At 18.4% G+C, this 19,403-nt stretch overlaps 1 protein-coding gene across 3 annotated transcripts in view; it reads right to left on the reverse strand.

The window, feature by feature from the left end:
* The window catches only part of LOC122714434 (pancreatic triacylglycerol lipase-like), a 61,330-nt gene extending 46,699 nt beyond the window's left edge, over nt 1-14,631 (reverse strand). The window contains exons 1-3 of one of the 3 annotated variants that reach the window (XM_043935753.1): nt 14,504-14,631; nt 11,710-12,131; nt 10,822-11,003 (exon numbers count right to left, since the gene is read on the reverse strand). In XM_043935753.1, coding sequence (XP_043791688.1) covers nt 10,822-11,003; nt 11,710-11,741 — 214 coding nt within the window. In that variant the 5' untranslated portion in view covers nt 11,742-12,131; nt 14,504-14,631. The remainder of the gene's footprint in view (nt 1-10,821; nt 11,004-11,709; nt 12,132-14,503) is intronic. The other 2 variants (XM_043935754.1, XM_043935755.1) reach the window with 2 other exon arrangements.
* Between the last annotated feature and the right edge of the window lie 4,772 nt (nt 14,632-19,403).

Genomic DNA, 19,403 nt, shown 5'->3' on the forward strand with positions numbered 1-19,403 from the left:
ATAGCTAATTTTTTTTTTTTTTTATTTTAAAGCTAAGATTTTGCTTTTTATAATGATAAAAAAAACATTGAACTCTACTAGACTCTTTTTTAAAATTAAGATTGAAAAAAAAATTAAAGAATATATAATTCCAAAAATATCAACAATATCAAAATGAAATTTGATATTATAATATAAATTTGATATTATAATATAAATACATACTTAATATACTATATTAAGTATGTATACTTATACTTAATATACTAGTATACTTATTCCAATCAAAAATTAATGAAATTAAAGAAATAGAAAAATTGTAAATAATAATTTTTTTTCAATTTGGAAATTGAATACTTTAAAGCCATGCAACTATGTTAACAATTAAAAAATATGAAAAAAAATCATACTATACTGTAACCAAATGTTCAATTAATTATCTGTATAAAAATTTTTTTATTTTGAGAGTATTTAAAAAAAGATTTTTGAGAGACAAATATTCCACTGTGCGGTGTTTGTATCATCCTGAGAGGAATTATTACAATTACTGACAGATCAGTTTTCTAGAAACAGGAATTCTATGGGTGGCTAGCCTCTCAGTCTAATTCTACGAATTTTTGGTTTGGAGTGTCGCTTGATCAGATTGGTCCATAGTATTATTGATGTTTGTATGCTTCATCGAAGACTCGCGATGTCGCGAGATGAGCGTGGAAGGAATTTTAGAGAAAGTTAAAGTTATATTTTAGTATTGATAGAATCTTTTCAAAATCAGAACTTAACCTCAGAATTTTTTTAATTTCCGATGATTTTCAAATATCAAATCTTTACATCTCAGAATTTTCTGAACTCTCAAACTTTGTAACTTTGAACGAATAAAACTTTAGTGAATTCAGTGATAAACCTTCATTATCATATGAACTTTGCTCTTGATTGTTTCAGAATAGAACTTTATTAACAGCGAACTTTATAATAAATCAATTTTATTATTATCATAGCTTTAAGAACGGGTTGGGGCTAAGAATATAGTATATAACATAATCAATGATTATATGCATAAGATAATTATTACTTAATTTTTATACATAAATAATTATTTTTTTATGTAAAATCTAGATATATAATATCATATAATATAAAAATGTAATATTTATTACTTATTTTAAAAAATCAATAATTTTTATCTGTTTCTTTGATTATAATTCTTTTGTTGAAACAAAATCATGCTATTTTTATTATTTTTTTTTTATTATAATTTTATTATAAATTTATTATTATTACATTTTTATATAAATAATACACAAATAGTTAATAAATTATTTTGTTTAATTTTGTATCTTACAGCGGTTTCAAATACATTGTTCTGAGTGATTTATTTTGTTATTATTGTTATATATATACATTGCACATAGTATACATATATACATCTTGACTTTTGTTTTTCATTTTCTGTAAGTTTTTCTTGTTTCGATTATTTCATTGTCTATTAATTTTCTAAAATATTGTCATTTACTAGTCATTTATATCATGTATTTCCCCGTCTTTAAATTTAGATAAGCATAAAATCATTCAATTAATATGACACTAATATAACTTGTTAAATCCTCAATATATAGTTATATATATTAGTATTCTTTAAATTGATCTGAATAGTTAATTATCAATATCAAATTTTCGTCATGACTTACAAAATGTTGAGAATGACATTTCTTCAAAAACGAAAACAAAAAGAAATATATAAGAAATATATATATAAATATATGTTCTTGATATTAATTTCTTTAAGAATTTTCTTAAATCTCGTTTTCTTATTATATATTTAAATATTTATGAAAGAAATTTTTTACATATTGTTTTTTTAAGTTTATTATTATCGATTTATAATTATGTTGTTTGTAGTGAGCATCCTATTTGAAGAAATTTTAAATTTATATCTATTTTATTTAAATTATAAATTTATTGATTTATCAATTACAAATTTATAATATCTTCTTCATTTATGATATTTAAAAACTTTTTAAAAAATTCGTTTGCTATTAATTTTTCTTCATTTGAAAAAAAAAATACTTGAAATAACTTGAATTCTCTAACGTTTCTTTCATCGCGAATGATAAAATAAAACTAATTTTTTATTAGTTAAAAATTTGTTTCTTTTATATTTTGTTTATACAATTGAATTCATCAAAAATGAATAATTAAGAAATATTCTTTTTCATTCTTTCTTTATATCCATAATGCATCATTAACTATTTTATTTTAACGATTTTTTTATCATGTATTTATTTGAGACATTTCTAAATTTTATATATTGAAAGATCTTGAAAAAATTTCCGATTATTTTGCCAATTGTTCACTGTATTTTTTTCGACATTCAATATTATTCAATATTATTTTTACAAATTTTCTATTATCTAAAGATTTTAAAACTTTTGAATTCATTTCAACATTTATTCGTATTCATTTTAATATTTAACATAATGTATATTTAATATGTCATAAATTAAAATGTCATAGAAATTAACTGTAATAAATATAAAAATAATAAAAATAACTTTGGCATAAAGATAAATTTGAAATAAATAATTAAAACTAAAATTATATTAATATGTTCATTAACAAGAACGGATGAAAAACGTTGCATTATTGAGTTAATTCACGATATGATTAATGAAATTGATATGTAATAATTATTGATTATCTTATGTTGTCATTATGGCTATAAAAAATTACTATTTATTTCAATCGTTAACCGGTTAAAATGAAAATCGATTGAAGCGAGAAGAGATAAGAAATCTACTATATACATGTATATGTATTTAAATATAGAAATTCACTAAACAGCTGAGAATCAGAACTGTATTTAATTATCAATTTCTAACATCTATTAACATCAATTAACATAAGTATATTTTTGTCAATAAATATTAAAACATCTATCCTGCATGAAATCATTTTGCAAAAATATTACATCATTATTCTAAATTTATTTAATATTTTACATAATTATATATGAAGTGAATGAAAAATCAGATTTATAATAATCTATTTATAGATTAATATTTTTTTATTAATATGATTGCAATCGTATAACGATATTTTCTTTATAAGAAAGAAAGAAATTTTATTCTAAATATTTTGTAATGATCATTTATACGTTTTATACTTATTATGAAAAATATGTTGATAAACTTAAAACAAAGTATAAACATTTAAATTGAAAATAAGAGTGAAATAAATCATATAAATAATTAATAATGTTTAATATTACATAAATAAATATATATTTAAGTTTAAATTATATCTAAAAGATTTTTATTAACTTCAAAACAACAAATTTGTACTAGTTATGTGCAGAAAGTATGTTGATAATAAATATATAACAATTAAAATTTTAAATAATATAGGACTAGTATGAATTTTGATATGTACAATTGTTTATGACTTTTATAAAACTTTTTAATATATTTTCTATTAATTTATTAACTATAATTTGATTGATTTCAAATCATGTCATTATTTTTGAAATGAATTATATTATATATATAAATAAATTACATATAATGAATTATATTTCAGTATTTTGCTATATTTTGCTATATTTTGCTAACATAATAATATAAATGTTTGAGTTAGATAAGTCAAATAATAATATCACATTAAATCAAAATAAAATTAATTAAAAAAATAAATATGTTTATTATTATTATTGATGCTTATTTATTTTGCATCAAAATTTTTTATTTATTTTGCATTTGAATATTGATTATTCAATTGATTGAATATTTATTCTAAACATAGATAAAATTAAATAAATTATAGCAAGAAATTTTTCAAAGAATTATAATTAGCAATATAATTTTTATTCCTTGGATTGTTAATTTGTAATATCATTTACGTTTAACAAATAACGATTTTATAGTAAAAATATATTTCAAGTCACTGATTTTAATAAAATTTTGCGATCTTCTATTTCTACAACTATAAAAATATAACTATAATTTTAATTGTAAATCTTTAATTAGTCATGATAAAAATATATTCAGAAATTTCATATATATCGATATTTAGAGAAACTATTTGTTTAATAATGATAGGGAAAAAATGATATAAAAAATATATATAAAAGATATATATACAAATATATTAAAAAAAGTTTTTTGAAAATGAAAAATCTTCATAATTTTTTTTTTAGTTTGTTGACATTCATGCTTTTGCAGTTTTAAGTCATTATCATAAATGATGGAAGTGATTGAATTTTTTTAATATCAAAAATAAAATTTTAGTTTTTCACATTTTGAAAGGTGATATTATTAGAAACTAGTTTCTTTTTTATTATTTGAACAAGTATTTATTCAAGAACAATAACATGAATTATCGGAAATTTTTCGTTTAATATTAATTATTCATTAGATTTTCAATTTATTGTCAAATTTATAAAAGATATACAATAAATGATTATCAAAGGAATATCTTTTTTCATCTTTCCTATTGTCAATATTGCTTTGAATATTCAATCAATTTGAAAAGAACAAATAAAATTTTTAAAAAAAATATAAAAGAATGAATAATACCACATACATTTATAGCTCTTATATCATTTATATCATTTATAGTTAATCTTTTCAATATTATTAATTAGAAATATAATCTTTTTAATTTTTCTTATATAAAATAACTATAAATATAAAATTTTTCTTACTTAAAATAAAAATATTTTTTTCCTATATCGACAGATAATTAAATAAATAGAATATATATATACATGTGCCAAAAATATATTTTTTAGTTATTAACAAAAAACATTGGCGAATCACTAATCACAATCACTAAATGATAATATTAGCGTTGATTATATGCCGATTCATTTAATGAATGTTCCCACTTTTGAGACATTCTGTATATTTATAACATTGTTTTTTTTTATGTACAAGATATCCGATATAAAAAAAAACATGAAAATTGTTGAAAAACTATTCTTATTGTATAAAAAAAATGGTTCGATCAAAAATTTATTCATTTCAAAAAGATCACAAAATAATAAATTAATTTTTTTGTACAAAAATGACCAAATAAAGATCATGTGAAATGATATACATATTGTTAAATGAAATTATATAATGTAATTAATAAAATTAAATACAGTAATCAATCCGTTTTGTTAATTGATCCATTTTTTATAAAAAATATTAATTTGTTTATATTGAAAAAATTAATTTAGAATATATGTTATTATGTTAAAAATTTACTTAACAATATAAAAATCAAGGAATACAATATTCGATTATTGCGAGTTTTTCAAGCAATAAGTTTTATAAACTTTAAGATATGATTAAAATACTATATTATATATAATATAGTATTTTTATATTAATATAGTATTTAATAATTTTTCGACGTAAATAGTTTAATACTTTTTTTGAAAACAAACGACAAACTGTATCAATTATATAAGTACATAATGATTCTACATAAAAAATAGAATTTGAAATCTTCATATTATTTCTATTTGGTCTACAAAAAAATTAATTAGATCTAATGCAATCTTGTAAATTGTTTATAATTTAATATATCTATTTAATATAATATAATTTAATAAAACTTAATCGATATTTTTATATAAATTTTTATATTTTTTTAAATCAATGTTTCAAAAATTTCATGAATTAATTTCATGAATTAATTTCCATTGTATACGAAGCATTCTATATAGCATTTTATATAATATATATGAATACATAAACTTTCACTGGAAAACTATTTTATTAATAATAATTTAGTAAAAATATAGAAAAACTATGTATTTCAATTTTTAAATATTATACGAAAATGAAATTTATAATAATTGTAAACTATACATGCGATTGAATACCAGCCGCTATAATGTGTTTACATAAATAATAATTGAAAAGTGACAATTACATGATGCATGATCTGTTACAAATGTATAGGCATATTCTATATAAATGTATAGGCAATATTCTATATAATAATAATAATTTTTTCTTGCAAATATTTTAAGAACTAAAATCAAATGATTATATATTGTAGAAAAAAGTTGTTTTGAATCTTATTCTCTATAACATATTTAAAAATTATCAAAATCAGAAAGGAAATAATTTTTTGCAATTTCATTTATAATTATAATCCATTTATAATGTTTTACTTATTATTATAATAATTATAATAAATAAAAAATTGGAGAAATTATATAAAATTATTTTTTTACAGTTTTATAATTGTAATATTTATTGTAATATATCATTGTTTTTTTTTTAAAAAGAGTGATTATAATAAGAAATAAATTCAGAAAAAAAAATCTTATAACTAAGATTAATTTATTTTATATTTCTTTTATAACTGCTGCATATCAATTAAATTTAAGACATGTGTCCATGTGCAATTAATTTATGATATTTTTCATGACTCTCATGATAAATATAAATAAAGTGATATGATTAAATATTTTTTTTTTGTGTCGATTAATTTCTACTTTTTAACAGCGAAATATATATGTTGAAATATCTGAAATATTTACTGAGATTTCAGAGTGTATCAATAAAAATGATAAAGAAAAAATTAGAAGAAAAAATATTTAGATTTATTTCATAATGTAAAATGTTACTCACATTTAAAACTAAAATTATTAAAATGGAATAAAGAAACAAAATATATATATTATAAATAAGTTTATCAATTTTAATGAAAATGAAATTACTCATAAACTGCGTAATTTATGCGAATTACTTAAAATCACACGTAGAAAATTATTGCTTTCTTCTTGATGCTTAATTCAGATAATAAGATTTTTATAAACATTGAATTTTAACATTGAATTTTTTACTCAACTTTTTTTTTTCTTTTTTAAAATTGACATTTTGATCGATATTTTGAAATAATAGAAACTTAAAACTTATTAGTTTCTTTTTGCAATATTTTACATTCCGAATAATAGAGATCATTATTAAGTATATAGACTATTCTCATTAATTACTGCAAAGAATGAGTTATATTTCTAAATAAATCTACAAATTACTCTCATAAAAAATATCACAAATTATTTATTAATGACTTGCATCATTAAAAAGGCATATGATTTCATCGCATCTTAGAATTGCACTTAATACATTATCTATAAAAGTTATCTATTGCTATGGAAAAGAATTGCTAAATTACGAATTTAGTTATCACAAGATTCTGATTTATTGTATAAGAAAATTTAGTGCTATTGAGAATGGGCTCTGATCGGTTGTATATTGATTTAATATGTGATAAAAGTTGTTATGATAGGAATTTAATTCTAATAAGTTGCTTATATAATGACAGGATGGATTCTGATAAATTCTAGGTTAGAAATCGTTATTATGATAAGAATTGCGATCTTAATTTGCTATCTGTAATAAGATGATCTCTAATGGATTTTTATAATGGTATGGATATGTTTGAAATGGTGTTAATTTGTTTGTTATGATTGAAGGAAAAAAAAATGCAACTTTACTTAATATTGAATTTATAAGAACTGAACTATTTATAAGAACTGATCTATAAAATTAAAATTTCTAATTTCAAACACGACTAGACTGATTTTGTCCCAAGATCTTATTATTGTTATTTATCTCTCTTTCGCAACACAAACCTTTTTATCTCGAAATAAGATTTAAAAAGAACATATTTAAAAGAATATTTCTTATTCTAAATTTTCCTTTAAAAAAATAATTCCTGTCGCTTTTCCAATATAGCTACGATAAACTTTAAAATGAAGTATCAAAGAGTTGTGTAAAAGTATATTTTGCATCAAAATGGCTAAATTATCTCTCAGGACTATTTAACTTCTTTGCAAGCCATATAAGTTTGGCTTGCGGTTAACCACTCTTTGTCTTCGAAGAGACGTACATTTATATTGATTCTTTCATCAAAATCAGACTAATCACCATTATATATATATATATATATATATATATATATATATATATATGCTTCTATTTTTAATGCATTATTTTTAGTTTGATTATTAGTTTTTAATAGTGTATATGTAATAGTGATTAGTCTATTGATGGTAGAATGACACTTGAAAGAAAAGTTTTTTAGAGATATAATAGAAACTTTTCTTCTCAAAAAATCAATCAAAAAAAAAAATTATGGACCATAATCAGTTTATAAATCGCCAATTGTATAATCATGTTTTAAATTAATTATTGTTACTAAATACTTAATAGCCTGTGTGACATATAGAAATTCATTATATTCATTCATTGTATCAATAATTTTAATAATTTGGTGACAACGAGAAAAATAAAAATTTTTCAAAAATTACATATTGATTATATGCAAACTTAAAAAAAGAATTATTTATTAGATAAAAAGACTGTTAAAAACTTAAAGAAATATAAAATAATGTATAACAAACTGATGAACATATGTTACTTTATTGTTTGCTCTAATATATTATATAGAAAAATCATATTATAGTTATATTTAAAATATTCCTTACAAATATTAAAAAGTAACAAATAATGAGAATTGTTATAATTTAAACAAAATATTAGAATTAAAAAATTATTTATATATATTTTTTATATATAAATTATATAATTATATATAAATAATTTCTTTATGAAAAATATAAAATATTATTATATATAAAATATGAAGTATCATATATAGTATATTTAGAGTATATTTAGAATGCATTATAAAATGCATTTGAAAAATTTTAAAGATCAAAACAATATAAAAGATAGTAATAAATGATATAAAAATATTGGTTAAAATTTATTTATTGAATTATAAACAATTAAAATTTAGAAGCGAGACAAAAAAAAGTAAAACCGTTAATTTTGTTATAGCAATTTGTTCATTTCATTTCATTTAATTTCAATGAATTTAAATTGCTTATAACTTAATGAATAACTTAATAAATAAATCTCAATCGAGATTTCTATCATTAGATCTGTATGTTATATTTAAGAATTAAAAGAAATTAAATCATATTTTAAAATATAATTATATTCTACTGAAATTATTGTGAAAACTGAAACTGCAAATTATTGAAAACTGCAAATTATTCAAAAAAATAACAAAATTATTCAATAAATTATAAAAAATCAAATAATAACAAAAATATAGGCATGATTTTAATTATTAAAAACAACAAAAACAACGAATTAGAAACTGTATAATAGTTTGAAAAATGCCTCAAAGATTATAATAGTTGTGATTCAGATTGCCGCAAGTATATATTTCTAGAAATATTAACAGTTATTGAATTATTACATTGATTTTTATCTATATATATGCATTTATGATCTGTGCGTTATATGTGATCACTTATATTTATTTACTGTTATTTTAATATATATTATGTTCAGCATTTAAAATATACAATATATATATATAATAAATAAATATTATCCAATAAGCTAATATAATTTATATCTATCTATAATATCTATCTATAAAGAATCTCTAATATCTATCTATAAAGAATTTGATCCATAAAATGCCAAATTGAAGTATAAAGCAGTAATCGAAGTTACAATAATAAATGTAAAGTTAATATCACGTAACAATAATTTCGATTATCCAAGAATTATTTTATTTTCGCATTTCATGAATCCAAAAGATTGGATTCATATTAATTCATTAATATCAATATTAATATCAATTAATATCAATATTATTTCATCCATAATATATAGATACTGCCATGTATCTGTTTATAAATATATTTATAAAAATAAATAAAGATTCAATGTAATATTAGCAAAAATTTTTGTTAATCTGGAAAACTATGAATTTGTATTTACAATTACAAATTTTATAGTTTTTTAGTTAAATACTAATTTAATCCTTAAGATATAAATTTTTAATCGAGATATCATATATTCTCTAATTTATATCCGAATAATAAAATGTCTACTAATTAATATAAAATTAAATTGATGAAATTTTTTATCAATATGAATTTTAGTTCAAATATGAATTCATGAATAGATATAATTTTTGAAATAAATCATAGTTTTTATTTATTTTAATAATTATTTTACTAATTACATTTAATGAAAGTTCGATTATTCATATTTTTTTATTGAATAGTGATTTTAAATTATCGAATTAATATATTTCATTGATAAAAAAATTTAAATTAATTATGTAGTACAATAAAAATTTTATTATAATTTATAATACAAATTTAATAAAAATTTGAATTCAGTTGTGAATGTTAATTAATTTTATTAATAAGAAATAATGAAAATTTTGCTATATTTTATGGTATAAATTTAATAAAAAGTTCTAATAATTTTAAAATATATAATATTAAAATATAAGTAATATTAAAATATAAAGTTCTAATTTAATATTTTTTATATTTCAATTGTTAATAACAATAAATAATTTTTGTTATTAAAAGAATTTAATATAAAAAATTAATTTTCTAATATTTTTCTATTAATTTTAATCATTTATAATAGAATTTAATAACAAATTTATTTTATAACAAAATATTTCATTTATTCTTTAACTTTTCAAAAAATCTTATTTAGTATGAACGATATAAACATTTTTATTACATTGTATATATTCAATATAATTTTTAAATTGCAGATACTTATGCTTTTATAAAAAATTAAAAAATTCACAATATACAATATATATAATAATATATAAAAATATGTAAAAATAAGATACTTATAATTTGAACGAAAAAATTTCTATTTTTATTTTTTAATATTAAACATGTTATTATAAAAATTAAATATTAATATAAAAATAAATTTTTTTAATTTAAAAATAAATTTACATAAAAATCCACAGTTTTTTGTTATTAAAATATTTTTAATTACTTACTATCATTGAAGTCAAATACATTTTCCTCTTCTTCTGGCGACAAAGTTGTTGTCGTTACATTGATCTGAATATTATTATTTTCAGGAACGCCAGAAATTGCCTTTGAAGATAATGTGGCCATTATTTGCGCAGTATGTGCAAGTATCAACATCGTTTGATTCACAAACATTTCACAAAAATTTCTACAATAATTTATAATATTTAAAATATTCACAATAATTCATAATATAAATTAAATAATCACAATTTCAACTATTTCGTTTTTTTCTCAAGTATGTTAATGTTTAATATAACTTTAAATTGAAACACTTTATTGTCAGTGAACACTTTGCAAAATATTATTTTTTTCTTCTTTCTTCATATTATCCGTAATTAATAATATATTTCCAATTAATAAAATTTAATAATTTATTGAATAATTTTTTTTATCTTATTAATACTTAAAAATTTATAATAATATCAAACTTTTTGTAATAAAAATAAATCATGCATGTTTGATTTAAAAATAAAATTTACATTGTTCAAAAAATTAAACAAGTATAAAAGAATATATTAAATATAAATAATTTACACAATTAAAATATTCGAAAAAAAATTTAAAAAGAGTTTTGAAAAATTGTAAATTTAAAAAGAAAAAATGATATTGAAATACAGAAAAGTGTATAAATATACAAATTATCAAATTAACATAACAAGAATTAATTATAAATTAATTAACATAATTAAGAATATAAAAATTTTTAAATTAAATGCTCTATATAAATTTAAAGATAGTAAAATACAAAAGATTTAAACGCAAAAATATAAAAAAACATAAATTGAATAAATAAAAATTGGAATAAAAGATTATGTTCAAAATTCATTAAATAATTAAAAACTAAAACATACTTATTTATAAATTTGTTAATAAAAAAATACATAAAATTCAATCTCGTAAATCAAAATAAACAAAATAAAAGTTTCTTCTAGAGGCACAAGAACTCTTTCTTTCGTGTCTTCTATTTTCTGTATTCTATATTCAGTCAACAGCAACGATAAAAAATTGATTGACGCAAATACCGATAACTAAACTGTCCATTGGTTCCAATCATTTGTTGCAAAATAAAAGCTTTCCAACATCAATGTCGAAATAGTTAAAATTATATTCTTCTTACAATAATTATAAAAATACTTGTATTGGATATCTCGATAATTTTTTAACGAACGTGACCTTGATCTTGTTAAGCAAACTTGATCCAAATGAGTTCATCGATGTCACGATCTGTTTTTTAATGATTTTTCGAATTGTTCATGCACCATTTGGAGAATATCTAAAATAAATTTGAAATTGATTATTTGAAAAAATGTGAGAATAAATATTTTTTAATTTTTGTTTATAATATTATAATATATTCATTAAAAAAATTAAACAAATAGAAAATAAATATAATTATTTATAATTGTTTTCATTATAAAAATAATAAATATTCAATAAAAAAATATTTTAATGTTTTAATATATATGTATACATAATATTTATTTTATAATTATATATATAATTATAATTATATATATTCAATATTTCATTTAAAAAATATCTTTTCATATTCATAAATAAATGAATAAAGTTATCAAAAATATTTTATTTTTTTTAAAAATAAAGAAACAAAATATTTTTTATAAAGTTAATTAAATAAAAATTTACTAGATATTTTTTAATAGTTTTTATAGTATTAAATATCTTTATAATACTAAAATGTAAAGATTAATATCAAATGAAATGGTGAATTTGAAAAACATCATATATTTTCAATGAAAATTTTTAATTTAAAATGTAAATTTATATTTTAAATTTAAAAATAAAAAAACGTAAAATATTTTTTATAAAGTTAATTAAATAAAAATTTACTAGATATTTTTTAATAGTTTTTATAGTATTAAATATCTTTATAATACTAAAATGTAAAGATTAATATTAAATGAAATGGTGAATTTGAAAAACATCATATATTTTCAATGAAAATTTTTAATTTATTTATTAGAAATTAGTTTAGTAAATTGCGGATTTTATTTTTGATGAATCTAAAAAATATTCAAAATATATCATTATATTATATATAATTATTGTATATTGTATATTTATAATTATTGTATATTGTATATATTTAGGTAAAATTATTACATTATATTTTTACAGAAATCAATTTTAATTATTTATAAATGTAATAATATTATAAATTTTAATTATTTAAAATATATTTATACATTTTACTTAATAAATTTTATATTATATTTAAAATTATTTTATATTTTATTTTATATTTTATTTAAAATTATAACATTATATATTTATTTTTCTCAATTTTTTGATAAATTGCTATTATTTATATGAAAAAATTGAAAATAAATTTTCTATTTAATTTCTAATAAATATGTCATGTAATATATACTAATATATTCTATATAAATTCTACATGTTCTAAACATCTCATACATAGAAACATCAGTTAATTGAATATGTCATTGAAATGTATAGAATCAATATCTAGCTTCACAATTCGACAAATTTACGCACTCTATAGCAATAAATTTTTTTTGATATTCTTTGTTGATAATTCATTAACAAAACGAAAATTTTTACACAAGAAAATATTGAACTTAAAATTAACTTAAGAATTCAATTAATCAAGATTTGATATTTTTAGGACATTCTATATATAGACTATTCACAATATTTTTAATTTTATTCATATTATATCAAGAACAAAATTTTATTTAAAATTATTTATACAACAAATAAAAATCAGAAGAAAAATATAATATAATTTATGTTTAAATTAAATACATATAAAATATGAAATATATGTATTTGCTTAAAAATCTGTACATCTAATAATTAATGCGTTGAATATTCATATATAACAATATTCTATTATTTATTATTAATGAGATTTTTATTTTTTTATTAAATTAATAATAACTCTTATAAAAAAAATAAATGTTATTTAATATATTTAATTTATAATTGCATTTCTTTACATTTTTTTCTATTAATTTTGTAAAATTTTAATTCTATCAAATTGTTTAATAAATTCTATCTATTATCTCATTCTACATAATATATCTCCTTATATATGAAGTTATAAATGAATTTAAATTGAATTATATCACAAAATAAATCTAAATAAATATATTAATTTATTTCAAGAAAGAAGTAAAACAACAAATTAAAAATTTCTCCAAAATATTTTTATTCATACGTTAAAAATTTTATCTTCATAAATATAAAAATTTAAAAAATTGTTTAAAAATATGATCAAAATATAAAAATTTAAAAGTTTTACAATTAAGAATTTCAGAATTTAAAAATTTCATAATAATTAGCAAAAATTTATTCAAATTAAGCAAAAACTTATTCACAACATTAGAAACAACATTGAAACTTTAAAAAATTATAAATTTCAAAATAAAAATTTTAAATCATCAAAAATTAGTTCAAAGACTATCTGAAAATTCAAAGTTTTCATAATCGATATCAAAAAAAAAAAAAAAATAAAAATTTAAATTCATTAAGAAATTTTTTTTTTGTTTTAAATTAATTCAAAAATTAATCTAAAGAATCTCTAATATAAATATATAAATAATCTAAATCCTAAAGATTCAATTAAAAATTCATATACATTTGAAAAATATTTTCTCTTACCTTGCAAAAATTACAATGTTTAGAAAATCCTTCATTGATAAAAATATAATTAATTAAATCTCAAATACACTGTTCGTTTGAGAATTCAGTCAAATAATCGGAGTTATGAGATACAGACACGAGTTCACTGATCGAGTAAGCAACGCATACTAATCACAGAAAAATGTGTACAGTCCAGCTTTATCTCGCCCCACTCTTTCTCTCTCTATGTTTCGTTGATCTGCTTTTTTTCACTGTCTTGGACAGAATACATACAGAGAACTTCCTCACGGAACCGGACAAGTCATTTGAGTGGCCTGTTACAAGAAAAGAGGGTTAGTCTTTATTTGAATATGAATATAATATTCGAAAATCTATAAGTTTTTAAAAGAATTTTGTAATATTATCGCTTTAAAATATTATTTAAAATTTTAAATAATATAATTAATTCAAACATTAATAATTAATACTAACTTTTTTTCTTGTAAATAAATAATTTAATTCTTCAAGTTCTGACATTAAAAATTTATAACAATAAGTATTTTAGTTTATTATTATAATAAATTATTATTATTATTATTATGTTTAATTATATATATTAATCAATACTATATATATTAATCAATCAAAGTTAATTATATCAATATGAATCAAAATTAATTTCAATGATAATCCTTTTTTGTAATATAATGCTTTCTAATATAAAATTCTTAACATAAAGAAATATTAATTATTCATAGAAAGATCATTTATGATTAAAATATATAATATAAAAAACTAATATTTATTATTAAAAATATAATTTCTCAAAAATGTATTTTAAAATTGAATATTTATTATTTTATAATATTTAAATATTATATTTTCTTAATCATTATTGAACACAAATAAAAATTAAATTAACTAAAATTATTTTTAGTTTTAGAAATATTATTTATATTAAAATATTATTATGAATAAACATTGAATTTAGAATTTAAAAAATATATAAAACTATAAATATAAAAAATATAAAATATAAAAAACTTATATTTCTTTCTATTTTTTATAATTTAGAAGAACTTTAATATTTATTAAGTATATTAATATTAAGAATTGTCGAATTATTTTGTTTTCAAGTATTTTGATTTTATTTTAATTTGATATTTTATTTCTTTTTAAAATCATACTAGTGTTTTAATCAAGGATTCTACATACAATCATACATAGTGATTTATAATGAATTACATACTGAATTAATGTAATGAATTATAACAATATTATATTATATAAAAATCGATGCTGTTTTTCATTTTTATATTTAATTACAAATAAAGTTTAAATAGATGCGTTTAGAATGAAATCAATGTAATATACAATATAATATATTACATTATAATTATATAAAAAAATTCACAATTAAATTAAAATAAATTATATATATCTTCCTAAATATCTTCCTAAAAATAGAAAAAAATATTGTCAAATTTAAATGGCATTTAATGAAACATAATTTGGATATATATATATATATATATATATATATATATATANTATATACACACAAAAATAATACACTTTATTATACTTATATATATATAATATAATATATTATGATATATATAGATGATAATTAAATGAAATATATAAAATTAATTGGATCACTGATTCATAATAATATTTGACGAAATAAATATTTTAAATATTTAATATTTTAATATTTTTTATTTGGCTTAAATAAAATATTTTAAAGAAATATTTTAAAATTTTGATAAATAACATATTTCCACTTTAATAATCTGAACTATAAAATAAAATATTTTATTTTTATAATCTAAAATTAAATATTTTATTTTAATAAAATCTGGCATAAAATAAAATATTTTAATCTTGCTTAAAATATTGGATTATTCTACAAATAATATGGTTTTTTCAATTTTTTTTTAACCTTAAACTTAATATTTTAAAACTTAATATTTTTATCATTGAAATATTGAAAGAAATAAAGATGGAAATAAGTTAGGAAAAATATTTTTATAGATAAAAAAAAACCGTCTCATCGCTGTCATTTGTACCATACTTTTATATAATATATAAAGAAATAACTTAGCAAGTATAATCACTGAAACTCATTTTTATTGAAAATGATTTCAGTCATTTAACAATTTCAGAAAGAGAACTCGAGGAAGTACTAAGAAATACTACTTCAATTCAGGAGTTGGCAATATTCCGAATGAACTAATTAAACAATTAACAATTATTGGACACAAAATATCATTCGACTTATGTAATTGCATATAAATTAATAAAATAATTTCTAAAAAATGGAATGAAGCCATAGTTGACAATATTGAAGTTTGGCAAGCACCTATCCAAGCACCTATCCAAATCTGAAAGTTATAAACCTATTGCTGTCACATATAATCTATGCAAAATATTAGAAAAAATTGTGAACTATCTATTTAAATGGTTCCTCGAATATAAGATATAATATAACATAATTATTACTAACAACCAATTTGAATTTTGAAGTAGTCATTCTAGTACATCTCATTTAATTAGTTTAGAAACTTATATACAAGAAACATTTAACAATAAATAGCATGTCCTTGCCATTAGTCTCGATATCGAAAAAGCCTATGACATGGTTTGGAAACATCATATTTTAACCAAACTCCAGAAAACTCTAGAAATTGTTGAAAACTTATGGCATTTCGTTAAAACTTTTATTTATAATAGAAACATTCATGTTCGTGTTAATGCTACCCTTTCAAGGAAAACAGAAATCGAAAATGGAATACCATAAGGATCTGTAATTAGTACTACATTTTTAATAGCTATTAATGATGTGTGTAAAATCTCTGTAATCTCCATCATCTCAAGATATTTGCTAATGATATCACAATTCTACATAAAGAAAAAAACATTATCACCTCTCAAAGTGTTCAATTGATGCTTAATAAGTGTATAACTGATATCTGAAGACGGACTTTAAATTCTACTAAAAAACTACTGAATGCATAAATGTTTTCATTACATTATGAAGTACATACTAGGTCTTGGAAATAATGCACATAAATTTGTTGCATCCACTAAAATCCTTAAAGTATATTTTGATTATAGACTTACATGGAATAAACATATTAGCAATTTGGCTGATAATTGCAAGCGAAGATTAAATATTATCAAATCTCTAATATATAATAACTGAGAGCTGATAAAGCTATTAAACCTATAAAACGATTATTCGAACTAAAATTAATTATGCATTTATGCAATTCTGCTAAACCATTTAAAAAAAATTTAATTTAAAATTTTAAAAAATTTAAAAAAAAAACTAGATCCAATTCATAATACAAGGCTAAGAATAACAACAGAGTCTTTTACACAAGTCTAATTGGAAGCATACTAATTGAAGCTGGAGAGCCATCCGTATATAATACATATAATATATATAATACAGAAGAAAACTAAATTTAAAATACGCAATAAAGGCAGCAACATCTTCCAACTTTATTATATTTTCAAACATTTACTCAAATAATCGAATTTAAGCGAAATCCAAATCAAGAAATACTCTATCAAAGAATAATAAATATTTAGAAGAAATTAACTTCAATCCTTTTGCCATAGAAAAACACAAAATCCATAAAATTCTTCTCTGAATACTTAAGATCCTCTATTGATTTAACATTGGTAACATATAAAAATTAACACAAAAATTATCCAATGAAGATTGGAAAAATATTAAATATTTGTCTTAAATATCCTATCTTTACCCGTATACACTGATGGCTCCAAAAATAAAGAATATGGAATCGAAGTTATTTTCTTTTCTCAAAACATTTCAGTTAAGCATAATCTGAACACTTTTAAGTGCCCGCTCGGCTGAAATATTTACATTCCTCATAGCCCTCAAATTTATTAATAGTGATTTTTTAGATCACTTCAAGTATATCATATTTTCTGACTTCCTTGCGACACTTCTATACTCAAAAAACTAAATAGTCGATAGAAATATACATAGACTTATTCAACAAAATAATCAGAAAAATAGCAAAATAATAGTTCTAGCATGAGTTTCATCTCATAATGATATCTACGGAAATGCAATGACCGATATTGAAGCAAAAATAATAGTTATTCTTCGAACATACAATCAACCTATTTACAATACATACTCGGACATCAACAAACACATATTATTAAAACAATCCTGGATAGCAACATAGAAAAACATATAAAATAAGTCCGCTTCATAAATCAGAAATTTCTTTGATCTACAAATGAATTCAAAATTCAACTGAAGCAATTGGTAATAATGTGAATCAGAAATAATGCATATATAACAAGCTCTCTCACCTACATCTACTCAACAGAAGCCAATCAATATGCGAAAAATATAACATATGAATTATCACAAATCACATCATCCTTGACTACTTTAATTTAAAGTTAAGAGGAAGTTGGACATTGGTAATAGTCTCAATAAAGCTATTTCATCTATTATTACCAGGATATCCTAATGAGATTCTGCGAGAGCATCGAGATTTTCATCAAATTATAACTTCAAATTTTTATAAATCGCTAATAACCTATGATGTTGATGTGATGTTAAACTTATTAAATAAAAAAAAAAAGAAATAAATTAAAATAAATAAAATCAAAATATCAATATAAAAAACAAATATTCTTAATATTTTTCAAATATATTAATAATATAAATAACTATATAATAATATAATACTATTTTAAAAATTTACTATATCAAATAAAATGTTTCATTTTTAAAATAATGTGCATATTTGAATAATAATAATAAAATAATAAATAACAATAAATAAAATAAAATAATAATAAATAATAAATAATAAAATATATTTTATATACTATATATTTTATATTACTATTTATTCTGAAATATTTTATTTAGTTTTGAATT

This window comes from Apis laboriosa, unplaced genomic scaffold (genome assembly GCF_014066325.1).
Source record: "Apis laboriosa isolate Shangri-la unplaced genomic scaffold, ASM1406632v1 scaffold30_cov140, whole genome shotgun sequence".
NCBI lineage: Eukaryota > Metazoa > Arthropoda > Insecta > Hymenoptera > Apidae > Apis > Apis laboriosa.